At 51.0% G+C, this 14703-nt stretch overlaps 2 protein-coding genes across 2 annotated transcripts in view; one reads left to right on the top strand and one right to left on the bottom strand.

Annotated features, from left to right (window-relative positions):
* LOC124664095 (probable LRR receptor-like serine/threonine-protein kinase At3g47570) overlaps window positions 1-8395 on the top strand; it is a 16316-nt gene extending 7921 nt beyond the window's left edge. The window contains exons 2-3 of the mRNA XM_047201693.1: window positions 7042-7926; window positions 8013-8395. Coding sequence (XP_047057649.1) covers window positions 7042-7926; window positions 8013-8395 — 1268 coding nt within the window. The remainder of the gene's footprint in view (window positions 1-7041; window positions 7927-8012) is intronic.
* A 2870-nt stretch (window positions 8396-11265) lies between these two features.
* On the bottom strand, window positions 11266-11902 carry LOC124662355 (histone H2B.1-like). Its single transcript, XM_047200203.1, has one exon. It carries the CDS (start codon window positions 11882-11884, stop codon window positions 11426-11428), a length of 459 nt encoding a protein of 152 aa, XP_047056159.1. The 5' UTR covers window positions 11885-11902; the 3' UTR covers window positions 11266-11425.
* Between the last annotated feature and the right edge of the window lie 2801 nt (window positions 11903-14703).

Here is a 14703-nt window from a genome sequence, read left to right as displayed (position 1 = left end):
CTGTTGCGGTCAGAAACCCACCGGCGGGCAGCGACGGGCAACACCGTAGAGCCGGGAATCTCCCAGGACTGCGGCTGGCCCTGGTCCCTCCGAGCGACGGCCCGCAAAGCCTTCGGCACGCACGTCCGATGCTGATGCAAGGGCGTGCCACCTGACCTATACCTGGTCAGGAAGGTGTTGGAGAATGCCTCGCTTAGTTTCCTGCATGGCATACACGTAAACATTAAATACGAGCCTCGATCGGCTCTCAGGTTGTCCTGTGAATCGGCTCAGAGAGCCGATCCACCCATGATGCGTACGAGGTGTACGATCAGATGGTGGTCCTGCTTGATCAAAGCAAAGCTAAAACGACCTACTACGATTTGGGGTCTTCACCGCATAATCGGAACGTCCTACTCGTGATTGGGCCTCGCGGCCGCATACGGTGATCGTAAGCCGATCCTAGACAGGGCCTAACAACCAACACGAGGTTGATCCCCGGAACATCCTGTCTAGGGCTAGCAAACTCCACCCTACGCGCCGCTGGATCCTCCAACCCTTTGTAAGGCCTAACCATGCAGATATTAAACTAATCCTTGAAGAACAAGGAGCAATCATAACGGATCGGATCTACTAAACAATGATCAAGCGGGGTGCCGCCCTTACACCCAAGATAGGTGTAAGGGCGGCTAGATGCCTAAGGGTTGCACGACGATAGCATATGATACGAAGAATAATGCTAACCCTAAAACATCTATGATAACTACGTTGCTCGCCATCAAAAAGGCTTCGATACGAGCAACGCATGAAGGACGAATAAACGTGTGCTGCCTAGATCGCAAGATGCGATCTAGGCAGCATGGTGCTTACCCGGAAGAAACCCTCGAGACGGGGAGTTGGCGATGCGCCGAGATTGGTTTGTGGTGAACGTTGGTTGTTGTTTATTTCATAAACCCTAGATACATATTTATAGTCCGGGGGACTTTCTAATTCAGGCGTGCACCTAACCGTGCACGGGTTAAACTCTAACTTCTAAACGACACGTATCCTACTATGTTACAGATACACGGGCAAAACTAGCCCAAACTTGGTATAAAAGGCCGATTCATGTATTTCTTCTATGTATATTCTTCAAGTCCATCTTCAATCGCGGCCCACTTCTGATCCGGTCAAATTCTGGTGATAACACATGCCCCCCTGGTTTTGGAAATGACATTTCCAAAAGCATTACGCTTTTCCTTCGTCGGGTCATGTCGTGGCAGAGCAGAACTGCCGCAGAATCTTCCATCATTTCGCCTCGCCTCCTTGGCTTCTCTGCACGAATTGATAATTTTGGCATCACGTCCTCGAGAACCGTCATGGCATTAAATCTCCACTACACCCCCTTTATTTATCCGTGCCGAACGGTTCGCCACTTCATCCCCCTGCTCTGTTCTGTCCACCAGCGCCCAAAAAACCCTCTTCCCCTGTAGCAATGTCTTCCTCTTCCTCTTCCTCCTCAGGCCTCTCCCTCCAATCTCCGCCGAAGAGGAAGAGTGAAGACAACCTCCACTCCAGGGCGAACCCCATCTCCTCCGATAAGGAGAAGAAAGAAGTAGAGAAGAAAGAGGCCTCCTCCTCCGCCAGGTACCCGCCGACGAAGCGCTCCCGCATGTGGGCGGACAGCGAGGACGATGATGATGACGAGGAAGGAGAAGAGGAGGAGGAAGATGATTCTTCCTCTTCCGCTGGATATCCGCCGGCGAAGCGCTTCCGCGGTTGGGCGGACAGCGAGGATGATGATGATGACGAGGAAGAAGAAGCTCCCGTAGAGGGCTACGGGAGCAGCGACGAGGAGCCCACCGGCAGTAGTGCTGATGAGAGCTCCGAGGACGACGACGAGGGCAGCGACGGCCCGTAGACTAGGATCTACTAGTGCAGGCCTAGTAGTAGTAGATTGGTCAACAGACCCTTCTTTTGTTCTTCCTTCTTTGAGCAATCGGCTCTTTCTTTGTAAGAAATCCTGTTTAATCAATGAAGAATTTTCCCCAATTTGATTTTGCCGATTTCCTTTAAGCCGATTCTCAATGAGCCGATGGCAACGCATCGGTCCTTCAACTCTTCGACTGATGACTTTGAGACCTGGTGGACAACGTGGAAGACCCTTGCCTTCACGAGGGTCCTTAAATTCCTCTCACCAGCTCCGATGATCCTCCTCTGCCAAAACTCACCATCCTTGAAGAAGGTTGCGACGCAGGACCAGCCGATGATACTCCAATTGGCTTCTAGAAACGAGCATCTACCGAGTCAGCCGCCCCCGAGTCTCGCTCAAGGCGAAACGGAGACGAGGACACGCAATTCGGACAAATGGACTCGGGCTCGATCATGTCCGAGAGAACTACCATGCGAGCCAGCCGCGAGCCGATCACCCCTCCTCCGTTGAAAGTCGATATTGCGGATGATCACACAACGGCTCGGAAATAGAACTCCTCCGACACGGAGCTGGAGGTCCTTGTGTTTTGCACATGCCACTGGTAGATCCCATGAAATTTGTGCTAGAGTCGATGGCCGTGCATCGGCTTTGTCCCTCAGCTCTAAAGTCGATGTCCGTGCATCGGCTGTACATTGCAAGAAACTGCGTGAGAATTTTTTTTTTTTTTACGGGCCGATTTTTCTATCGGCCCCCAATGTTTCACTGCACATGTATCGCACATGTTCATCCGATTAGGTGCCCCCCGAGCCGATTCTGCCAGGTAACTGCTGAAATCGGCTCTGTGGTTAGCCAAGGCACTATATGTGAACGTCGGCTCGGTTAGGACCAGTGGGGACTTCTTCTAGCTCATCAGCCGACGCAACCCCATTGCCCATTAGATTGGCGTTGAACCCAGGCAGAATGGATGGTGAGGACAATTTTGGCCGATTGCTGGAATCGGCCTCCATGTTGAATTGCTCAATGAAGGTTTTGTAATGTTCCTCCATAGATCCTTGGGACCGATCACATGGATCGGCATCGCCACGTTTATTTATAGACGTTATTCTTGTTACATGGTCAGGCCGGTGGATGAAACCAGCCTAACCCCGTCCTTTGTCACGTCGGTGCTTTCTCGTGGCTTCTCAAAGATGACCGGCCGTGGGCCGCAGTCAAGATGTGCCACAGGTGCTTCGTCTAATCCTGGAGCACTAAACTCCGTTGGAAGGATGAACACCATGTTTGTGCCAGCCGATGTCTCATCATCGGCTTTCTTTTGTCTGGGGCGCCACTCTTTCCTTTGTGGCCGACCTTCTTCGTCCGGGGTTCGCCGAATTTTAGCGGCCGGATCGGGCCACGCCTTCCTCAACGTGTGCAGGTATAACCTTTCGGCTTCCTCCAACCCACGTAGTCGCCGAACCCTTCGCTTTTGGGAACGGCCGAGTCCATCAGGGCACCACCTTGGCCGATGATACTTGTCTTCTTCTTCATCATCGTCCTCCAGTTCCTCGAGATCTTCCACCCGAGCGGACTCAGCATGCTTGTTCCGAGGCGGGAGAGGCCCTAGACGTTTGAACACGGACACATTAGTCGCATCCTTCTTCTTTTGTTTACATTCTCGGGAAGTTGCCGATTGTAGGCAATCGGCTCATTCCCGAATCCCAGCAGATGTCCGAAGAAGGGACAGTCCCGAGTGCCTATCCACGTCGTCTTGCTCTCTCGACTTTTCCTTGGCGTGGCGCTCATATCGCCCTCGTCGCGATCATGCCGACGACGTCTCCTCGTCGTCCTTAGCCGGACGATCTTTTTCATCATCGTCGTTGTATCGTCGGCGTTGGTCATATTGACCCACATACTTGTTGAGGAGGTGATCGAGAGAGGTCGCCGATATCTTACGTTCCTTACTTCTCCTCTCGTGATGTAGCGCTTGCCATCGTGACGGAGCCGATCGCGTGGAGCGGCTTCCTCTCGTGTTCTTGCTATGAGAGCAGCTGCCCTCATCTCCATCCTTACCGGAGTGGTGCCCGTGTCCTACCATGTTGATATTGCACGAGAAATCTGGTCGGCACCCTCCGTGGTAAGTGCACTCCACCATGTTAACGGCGGGAAGGGGTGTGTGTCGACCTTCATGGCGTACCGGGCCGAAAATTAGCCGCCCTTGTTCTATCGCCATTTGGATCCGCCGACGCCACACCCTGCAGGTCGTTGGTGGCGTGGGTGAACGTGTTATGCCACTTGCGGTATGGCTTTCCGTTCAACTCCCGAGCCGTGGGGATCTTGTGGCCTTCGGGTACCTTTAGTCGCTTCTCCTTGAGTAAGAGGTCGAAAATCTGCTCGGCTTTGGTCACGTCGAAGTCAAACCCTTTTGGAGGACCTTGTGGCTTAACCCATTTACATGACACGGGGCTTGCCCCCGAGTCCATTCAGCCACTCGCTACCTCTTGATCTCCCGCAAGACCTTCATCTTCATTCGCCTCAACCAGGACCACCGCACGCTTGAATTTGTCCCGGTAAACATCCGGGTGGCGCCTGTTCATATGCCGACGCCTTCGCACCATGTGCGCCGGTGAAGGGTAGTCCGCTTGGGAGGCCACGTCCTTGATCGATGATGAGAGACCCACCACCGCCAACTCGACCGCTTCTTTTTCACTCACATGAACCGAATAGCATCGGCTCCTAACGGTCCCGAAGCGCCGGATGTATTCGACACTCGTTTCCCCGCGCTCGTCGCACTTGTGCTAGATCGGCAATGCCAGCCTCGGAAGCCTCCGAGTGATACCGCACGTGGAACTCGTTCTTCCAACTGCTTCCAAGTCCGGATTGAGTTTGGTGGCAGCGATGTGTACCACCCGAAAGCCGATCCCGTGAGGGACCGTGCGAAGAACCTCACACGCAGCTCGTCCGACGCCGAGATCGTGCCCAGCTGTACCAAATATCGGCTCACATGCTCGATGGAGCCGGAACCATCCGATCCATTAAACTTGGTGAAATCGGGGAGCCGATATTTGGGTGGTAGTGGGATCAATTCGTACTCATTGGGGTACGGCTTGGAATAGCCGATTGTCCTCCTTTTCGGCATCATGCCGAACTGGTCCTTCAGGATTGTACAGATTTGATCCGCGGTGATGGCTGCAGGCGTCGAACTCTGAAGATTCGCCGGAGTGGCATACTTAGCCAGCCATGCTTGCTTTTCCAACTCTGAGCCAACTGCAGGAGCTGAGCTCTGGAGGTTTGTCGGAGTGGCATACTTAGCTAGCCACGTCCGCTTCTCAAGATCCGCTCCCGACGTTCCTCCCCGCTGTTCCCGAAGTCCCCGTCGTTGCAGCCTGGTTCGAGAGTGCCCGATTCATCGCAGCCTGGCACGTATGCGCACGTGTATTCGTGCGGGATCTCCTTGGGCGCCTCATGCAAGAATTGGTAGTCACTAGGGTCACCACCGATCTTGTAGACGACGTATGCCGATGAATTCGGCACTTCGGTGCCGCCAACGCAAACGGCAGCGGTGGACGGGACCGGAGTGGCATCTCTCCTTGGTAAGTCCCCGCAGCTGGTCCCGACGGAGAATACCGATGGCTCATGATTTCCTGGATCACGCGCGAGCGACACGCTCCAACGTGTTCACCGAGGCTCTCGGAATGGCGGTGCGGCAAATGAGCCACCATGAAGTTGATCTCTCGACGCAGCCGACCTGGTGCGTTCTTCCGACGGGGTGGACAGGTCCACTCCATCGAGCGCGCCTTCAGGTGAGAACCCTTTCCACCCGATGCCATGTGAGCGGGTTCCGTGAAAAGAGCCGATGAGGTCGGCTTCGAGGACTCGCTTTGATCTCGTCATGCTTCTTCTTGAGCTCCTCGCCGGATCCTCGTACTTGACCGGAGTGCCTTCCGCCATCTCGGATGTAGATGGCGATGTGGTTGATGTCGAAGATTGTCCCACCGGCGTGCCGAATGTGTTGCGGTTAGAAACCCACCGGCGGGCAGCGACGGGCAACACCGTAGAGCCGGGAATCTCCCGAGACTGCGGCTGGCCCCCGGTCCCTCCGAGCGACGGCCCGCAAAGCCTTCGGCACGCACGTCCGATGCCGATGCAAGGGCGTGCCACCCGACCTATACCCGGTTAGGAAGGTGTTGGAGAATGCCTCGCTTAGTTTCTCGCATGGCATACACGTAAACATTAAATACGAGCCTCGATCGGCTCTCGGGTTGTCCCGTGAATCGGCTCGAGAGCCGATCCACCCATGATGCGTACGAGGTGTACGATCAGATGGTGGTCCTGCTTGATCAAAGCAAAGCTAAAACGACCTACTACGATTTGGGGTCTTCACCGCATAATCGGAACGTCCTACTCGTGATTGGGCCTCGCGGCCGCATACGGTGATCGTAAGCCGATCCTAGACAGGGCCTAACAACCAACACGAGGTTGATCCCCGAACATCCTGTCTAGGGCTAGCAAACTCCACCCTACGCGCCGCCGGATCCTCCAACCCTTTGTAAGGCCTAACCATGCAGATATTAAACTAATCCTTGAAGAACAAGGAGCAATCATAACGGATCGGATCTACTAAACAATGATCAAGCGGGTGCCGCCCTTACACCCAAGATAGGTGTAAGGGCGGCTAGATGCCTAAGGGTTGCACGACGATAGCATATGATACGAAGAATAATGCTAACCCTAAAACATCTATGATAACTACGTTGCTCGCCATCAAAAAGGCTTCGATACGAGCAACGCATGAAGGACGAATAAACATGTGTTGCCTAGATCGCAAGATGCGATCTAGGCAGCATGGTGCTTACCCGGAAGAAACCCTCGAGACGGGGAGTTGGCGATGCGCCGAGATTGGTTTGTGGTGAACGTTGGTTGTTGTTTATTTCATAAACCCTAGATACATATTTATAGTCCGGGGGACTTTCTAATTCAGGCGTGCACCTAACCGTGCACGGGTTAAACTCTAACTTCTAAACAACACGTATCCTACTATGTTACGTATACACGGGCAAACTAGCCCAAACTTGGTATAGAAGGCCGATTCATGTATTTCTTCTATGTATATTCTTCAAGTCCATCTTCAATCGCGGCCCACCTCTGATCCGGTCAAATTCTGGTGATAACAGTGCCAAAAGGAGGTGTTTTCAGGAATTTAACTTATGTGTCAATTGCTGGAAATAGCATGTTATGTGGTGGAGTGCCTCAGCTTCACTTGGCTTCATGCTCTATGACCAACACAGGCAAGAATAAAATTGGGTGGTCGAAGTCAATCATAATAGCTCTTGCAACAACAGGATCAATATTGTTGCTCATTTCACTGGTTGTCCTCACTCATATTTTCTGCAAGAAGGCAGGAAGACAGAAGGACCAAGAACCGCCTATGCTTATGGAGGAAAGATATCCGAGAGACTCTTATAATGCATTATCAATGGGAACTGATGGATTCTTGGAAGCAAACTTGCTTGGGAAAGGAAGATATGGTGCTGTCTACAAATGCACTATGGATGACGAAGATACAAGTACAACTGTGGCTGTAAAGGTGTTTAACCTTCAACAATCAGGATCATCCAGGAGTTTTGACATCGAGTGTGAGGCGTTGAGAATAGTGCGTCACCGTTCCCTTATAAAGGTTATCACATGTTGCTCGGGCGTCGACCCCCAAGGGCAAGAGTTCAAGGCGCTAGTTTTTGAGTTCATGCCTAATGGTAGTTTAGAAGGTTGGCTTCATCCAGAATCTGAAGAACTCACTTTGAGTAATACACTCAGCCTAGGTCAGAGGCTAGATATTGCTGTTGATGTTGTGGACGCAATTGAATACCTTCACAGCCACTGTGAGCCACCAATCATCCATTGCGATCTCAAGCCAAGCAATATTCTTCTTGCGGAGGATATGAGCGCCCGTGTTGGAGATTTTGGCATCTCAAAAATACTTGGCGAAAAAATAATAAGTAATCAAAATAATTCAAATAGCACAGTTGGGATAAGAGGTACCATTGGTTATGTTGCTCCAGGTAACTGAATTTTTGTATTGTTTCCTTCTAGTTCGCTGTGAGTCATAGATGTGCTTTATGATCAATTTTTGTTGCAAATATTGTAGAGTGTGGGGAAGGCTCTGCAGTCTCAACTGCTGGCGATGTGTACAGCCTAGGCATATTGTTGCTTGAGATGTTTACTGGAAGGAGCCCCACAGATGACATGTTCAGAGATTCACTGGATCTGCATAAGTTTGCCGACGATGCTCTTGGCGAGAAAACCTTGGAGATAGCTGATTCGACAATTTGGCTGCATGCAGAACCAAAGGATGACACTGCAAGTAATAGAATCAAGGATTGCTTAGTTTCCATCTTCAGGCTCGGCATATCCTGCTCAAAGCAACAACCCAGAGACAGAATGCTGATAAGAGATGCAGCAGTAGAGATACATACAGTCAGAGATGAATACCTCATGTTTTCAACTTATGAATACTTAACTTACGGCTGAAGACACCACTTCTGCATTTGTTTGCATGATCAACAAACAATCAAGCAGAAGACAGCATGTAAATGCCAGAAATAATTGCAAGTTCGAAACCATGTGTGGGTCAGAATATCTTCCTGGTATGTAATTCTTTGCATAATGTCAGAAAAATGCGGATTTATATAAATGTTACCCCTATGAGGCATGCACATTGTCAAGATTTCATGACCTGAGGTACGTGGGAAGAACTCAGAGCCCCTACGTTGTCCAACTAAAGCTAATAAATCAACAGGACAACCATCAGATTCATATGTATATACAGGCAATACAAATTTCATATCCCTACAAAAGTGAAGCAAAAGATGGAAAATGGCTTCTCTGAGAAATCGACATTTGCATGCCAATTAAACATTACCTGTTCAGAGCAGACACTAAATATGCAGCTTGAACAAAACTGAAATAAATTTCATGTAGAAAACTTCATCGATCCTGAAGCAGGCAACAACCATAGCTCAATCCACAATCTGGATGCGCACAGATGCCAATGATAGCATTAGAATGGAATAGTATTTGGATCCATGGATTGAGTTAGGCTTTCATGCCCTCAAAGCACTATTGAACTTGACATTGAACTTATGGGTAAGTTACTTTAAGGAGACTGACTAATGACTGGTACTAACCGATGGACAACCAGTGTTAACTACCATTCATAAACTAGAAGCACGAAACAAGAAAGATAATGGCAATGCAAACCATGAGAGTGCTGGCATTCTTCATCTTCCTTCTGATGATCAGTACATGAGCACTGACGGAAGCAGCAATAATACCAATGCTGGATTTCAAGGCAGAGCTCAGCTTAAGAGAGAACAGAAATTGCTTCTGCACCTGGTAAGAACTTGCATGCAGTCCTGAGAATCCGTTGCAGATGGTAGAGCAAAGTTCTTCTTCATCAGCATCGGAAGCCTGACAACATCACTCCAAATATTCAGACACATTGTAGTATAAAGTATAAACACAAATAAGGCCATCACATGACATTATGACAAGTATCAGCCAGATAGTATAGTATTACCTCTGTTCCATAATATAAGAAATTTCGGTAGGCTATTTTAGCAACATTGCCATTTTCAAGCACTGGATCCGTGAGGCAACGATTTCCTGAAAGCAGCACCACATGGTTCTTCTAATTTCACAATGCCAGGCAGTTCAACTATCAAAGGATTGCTCAAGAAAATTCTGCAATCATGTAACAACCTCCAGTTATCACTTCTCAGTCAAGCAAAATCCATGTAAATATTAACCAAATCAACATAAACAGAAACCATATGGGAGTGGAAAGCCAGCACTATTATTCCAAATAGCAGCACCGAGTAGTTCCTATTTACAACTGCCCAACTATACACTAACCATCATCTACCCATTCCAATTAACCCTGCTACAGTTCCAACTTCCGAGTTCGCTAGAGTTCCAGATAACCATAGTTCCTGCTACAGTTCTAGATAACCAGAGTTTCGACAGCAATTAACAACTGCCACTGTTCTATGAAACCTAGGAGGAGCTAAGCTTCGTGGAGAGGGTGACCATGATGCTAACCTTGAGCTTCTCGGAGGTGGCGCTGATGGAGGAGCTTGCGATGGGCATGCGGCCTCGCAGAAGAGATCGATCTCTCGCCCCTTCTCCGGGCTCCTCCTCTGCGGAAGATCTGCTCGACACCGGCTTCTACGCGTTGGGCACCCTCCTGACAGGGCCTTTTCGGCCTCCTCCGCCGCCGCGGCTCCATGTGCGTTTGTACCGGGAGAAACGGTGACCGTCGGCCTTACTGGAGAGGCCAGTTCACTTGACAGTGAGCTAGACAGTGGCATATGCAGGATAAACAGTAGATGCATACCAGCCCGTGCTATACCTCATCCTCAACGGCCACGGACCCTCTCAGCCAATAACACAAACACTTGGCGCTCACGAGCAACGCAACGTCGCAGCGGCGCTGATGAGTCCAGCCGGGCCCGGAGCCGACTACCGCCGCGACGGTTAACATTGTACCGGGCGGAGCGACGGGATCGGGCGAACCAAAGCGCGGCGAGCTGGGCATCGCCTTCGCCGCCGGCGGCGAAAAAAGCTACGGTTACGACCTGACCAATATCGCTTTGGGAGGGGGAAGAAGGCTGGTTGGTTAGTTTAGCCGCGAAAAGAAGGGAGAGACAGCGGTGAGGCGCTGTGTGGGGAGGAAACCATTGGAGGCGAGAAGAGGGATTCGGGGAATTGGGGTTGGAGAGAGACATCAGACATGGATTGGAGCCACTGTTTGGCGCGCATCCATCCGACTAGCATAAATTGGAATCCCGCCCAAAAATTTCGTGTGCAAATTGAAATTCTGATGTGCCGCCGAACACTACAGGTTGAAGCACCATGGCGCGCAACGCAGTGCGAACTGAAATCAAAACCCAAATTCTTCGCGTGCAGATCCGACAGTTGGCAGATCGCAACAGCAACGGGGATGGTTTCTGGGAGCGCAGGGAGTTCCCAGCACTGATTCGTATCGTCTGAGGCCGAAATAACTGAATTGTGGATCTGAACTGAACACTCGTGTCTTGCGCTACAGATTTGCAGCGCCAACAAGCGGATTCATCAGCAGGAACAAAAAACCGCTTGCGAACAAAGATTATGAATGGCGACGCGGACCAACATCTCTGCAATTTCCACAAGCAGTATCTACATAGATTCAGAGATGGACATAGACATAGATCAGAACAAATTAACCCAGAGCGTTGATGGGTGACAACACGTTCAGATCACACAAACGAGCACATTGCAGAGAATCCAGAATTGAAAAGAACAGAGATTAATAAACTAAATAAATTGCACAGGCAGATGTAGAACATTAGTAACTTGGGATTGAAATAACAGTGCTTCTACCACGAGCAGCACATTTTCTTACAACATCACACGGTCATGAGTCATGACACAATCGAGCACCTAACTACAGAGTACAGCAGGAACATTAAAGCAACACTAAAACAGGCGAAGCAGGGGACTCTCCCAGAACATCAGAACACTCTAAGAAGAAGTGAACTTGGTGACGGCCTTGGTGCCCTCAGATACGGCGTGCTTGGCGAGCTCCCCTGGGAGAACAAGACGAACAGAAGTCTGGATCTCCCGGGAGGTGATGGTGGGCTTCTTGTTGTACCTGGCGAGCTTGGCGGACTCGCCGGCGAGTTTCTCAAAGATGTCGTTGATGAAGGAGTTCATGATGGACATGGCCTTGGAGGAGATGCCGATGTCGGGGTGGACCTGCTTGAGCACCTTGAAGATGTAGATCTTGTAGGTCTCGACGCTCTTCTTGCCCTTCTTCCTGCCCCGTTTCTCGCCGCCCTCCTTGGCGGCGGTCTTCCCGGCGGGCAGGCTCTTCCCCGCCTTGGGCTTCTTCGCGGCGGGGGTTTTCTTGGCCTTCTCGGTCGCCGGCTCCTCCTCCACGGGCTTCTTCTCCGCTGGCTTCTTCTCTGCCTTGGGCGCCATGGGAGCTGTTGCTGATTCGACGGGGAGAGAGGTCGCTGGTAGGTGGGAGATGAGGTGGGTAATTGGTTGCAGATGAGATGTGTGGAAATGAGGAAGGGGGCGGAACCATTATATAGAACAGAGAAGGTGGACGCTGATTGGTCGAGAGGTGGGTGCCGCGGATCGGGGATGCAAAATGATTCCAGCCGTCCGCTGCTGTACGCAATGGACGGGCCGGATGCGTTTTGACGCGGATCGCTGAAGTGGCGAAGAAGTGGGCGGCGAGCAGAAGGCGGGTGATGGATTTCGTTTCGGCCGCGCGCATGTGCAGCAAGCCAGCAACTGGATTTATTGGGAGGACTTCTTCTCTCTGGCGGGAACTGACATTTTGGAGGTACTGCACCGGGGGCCAAGCTGCCAGTGATAGAAATTCTACGATGCCAAACCGTAGGCTTTTTTTTTGAAATAGAAGGTGGTATTCTATTAAAGTGACACGTGACGGGTACGAATTGCAGACAGGTCCTTTACAACACTCGCCCTAAAGAACCTAGTATTTGAGGATAAGGCCTGTAAATTTACAAAACACACCCCAAAACAAAAGTTGAAAAGGCAATCAGGTCCTGGAGCTTCACCGCCACCGCTCGTCGGCATCCTAGAAGCGTCGCCGCCAAGGAATGGAGAGAAGCCGCGCGAACTCTTCCTTCCGGCGAGAACCCACCCCTACTGGCTACCTCCAAGCCGCCGGGAACGAATCACTTGGCAGCGAGGAGGCGTCGAGCTCCAACTGGGACAGGGAGAAGCCTCCGTCACGGAGGTTGAGAAACAGCCGCCTTGTCGGCGGTAGATCGCAACGGCCATGGTGCCGGCTCCGTAGTTGCGCTTGACGAAAAACCACCAAAGATAGAGTTGGCGCCGCCTGGTCGAAAATACCACATCGCCCCCTCTTCTCCCCTCGCCACCATGGTCGGACAGAGAAAGAGACAGGGGTATGCTACCCTTCAGCAGATAGCACCAGCTAGTACTAGCTCCAAACTTTGCAGGGGAAGGCAAGGCAGTTCCCCCTCACCACCATGGCCGGCCAGGGAATAAACCTTGCTGAGATCTTGAGCACCACCGTGCTTCTCCCCCCTGCCGCCACGGCCAGCCAGGAGGAGCAGAGCAGTCACCGCACACCTACAAAGAAGAAAGCATCTACTGGGCCCTTTATTGAAGGAGATTCTGGAGCATAAGGCCCGCCGCGGTTGCTCCCACCATTGGAGCTCGCCGCCGCCAAGCCACCACCAGAGGCACCAGATCCTGGCTGGAGATCAAGATGCCAAACTCCAAAAACCCGGCAAGAAGTTGAGAAACCTACTCCTACATCTAAGATCTACTCCGGTGCCTTCTCCTCTCCATCTCCGGCCGGCTATTCCGACGGAGGAGTAAGGAGCGTCCCGATTTGGATAAGGAGGAGAGCAGGGACTGTAGATAACCGAGAGCGGGGGAGGGGGGAAATGAGGCTCTCTCGCTTTCCCGTAGGCCTTTTCAGTGACGTAGTAAGTCGTGCTTTGGTTCAAACAAAATGCGACTTTAAGCACAATTTAGGTGCTTTGGGCGTACGTCCGCATGATTGTGTCTATACTTTGATTCGAGTACTAACTGTGCAACATTGTGTCTAAAAACAAGGCTGGAATCGAACTCCAGCTTTTGTTACGACGAACATGTTTATGAATGTCTACTTGCATTTACAAATGATGTGAGGCCGGTACCACGCGAAGCGCCTTCTGAGAAGCCATCCAGCCATGCGCCGAGATCGCCGCCGACCTCGCCAGAAGTGTCCGTCTCCGGCAAGCGCCAAGCGGGCCCATCGCCCACACGCGTTTGAACTCTAGGTCCTTGAGCGGCGAGACCGGGTACCTCCCTTCTAGCGCACCGAGGGTGTTCGACAGAAATCCCCAGCTCTCCAGGTTCCGGGAATTGGGTCGAATCTTTCTCTTGCTTGAATCGCACCATCGTAGTGAATGGTCTAGGCTCCTTCCCTAAGAGCCGATGGCTCCTCCTATACCGGAGCCCGAACCTTCCCAATCGCCTGACACCGCACTACCGCCCAGCGCCACCGCCACAACCGAAGTCCCGTCGCCGCTGATCTTATGGAATGCGTCGATCCTCTCTGTTCGAGATGGTTTTATCTCGCGTGGAGCAGGTTTTTTTCGTTGTGATAGTTCTGTAGTTCATGTTTTGGATTCCTCCCACATGAGTTTCAAAGATGGCTTTGAGCTCACGGACTATCTCACAGGGGTCGTGGGTTTCAAAACGCTTTTGAAGCTCTGCCTCTAGGCCGCACCGGATGGCGCACTGAACTTGGGAGTACTGAATCTTCTGGGTCTGGTAAACATTATGATATGGCCTTTCTTCTTGTGCTTTTGATCTCCATCTCCAAAGCACGGACATGATCTCCATCATCACCAGCATGGCGTCAAGGTCAGTGGCGCCGCTTCATGGTTGTCCATCACTTATAGCTACTATACCAACTACTTGAAATAAAGCTATTACATGATGAATAGACATGCAGGTCTTTAACAAAATTTAAAGACAACCATTAGGCTTTGACGGTTGTCATAATACAATAGTGAACATCTCATACATCAAATATATTCATCATCACAAAGCCATATCACATCACCAAACCCTGTAAAACAAGTTAGACGCCTCTAATTTGGTTTGCATATTTTACGTGGTTTAGGGTTTTCGAGTAAGATCCAATCTACCTACGAACATGAACCACAACGGTGCTACTAGTGTTGTCAATTGAAAGAGTAAATTGCATCTCAACTATGGAGGAAGATACAGACACCCGCAAA

This window comes from Lolium rigidum, chromosome 6, assembly GCF_022539505.1.
Source record: "Lolium rigidum isolate FL_2022 chromosome 6, APGP_CSIRO_Lrig_0.1, whole genome shotgun sequence".
Lineage (NCBI taxonomy): Eukaryota > Viridiplantae > Streptophyta > Magnoliopsida > Poales > Poaceae > Lolium > Lolium rigidum.
Note: the sequence above shows the minus strand (reverse complement) of the source record. Positions and strands in the feature narration are given on the sequence as shown.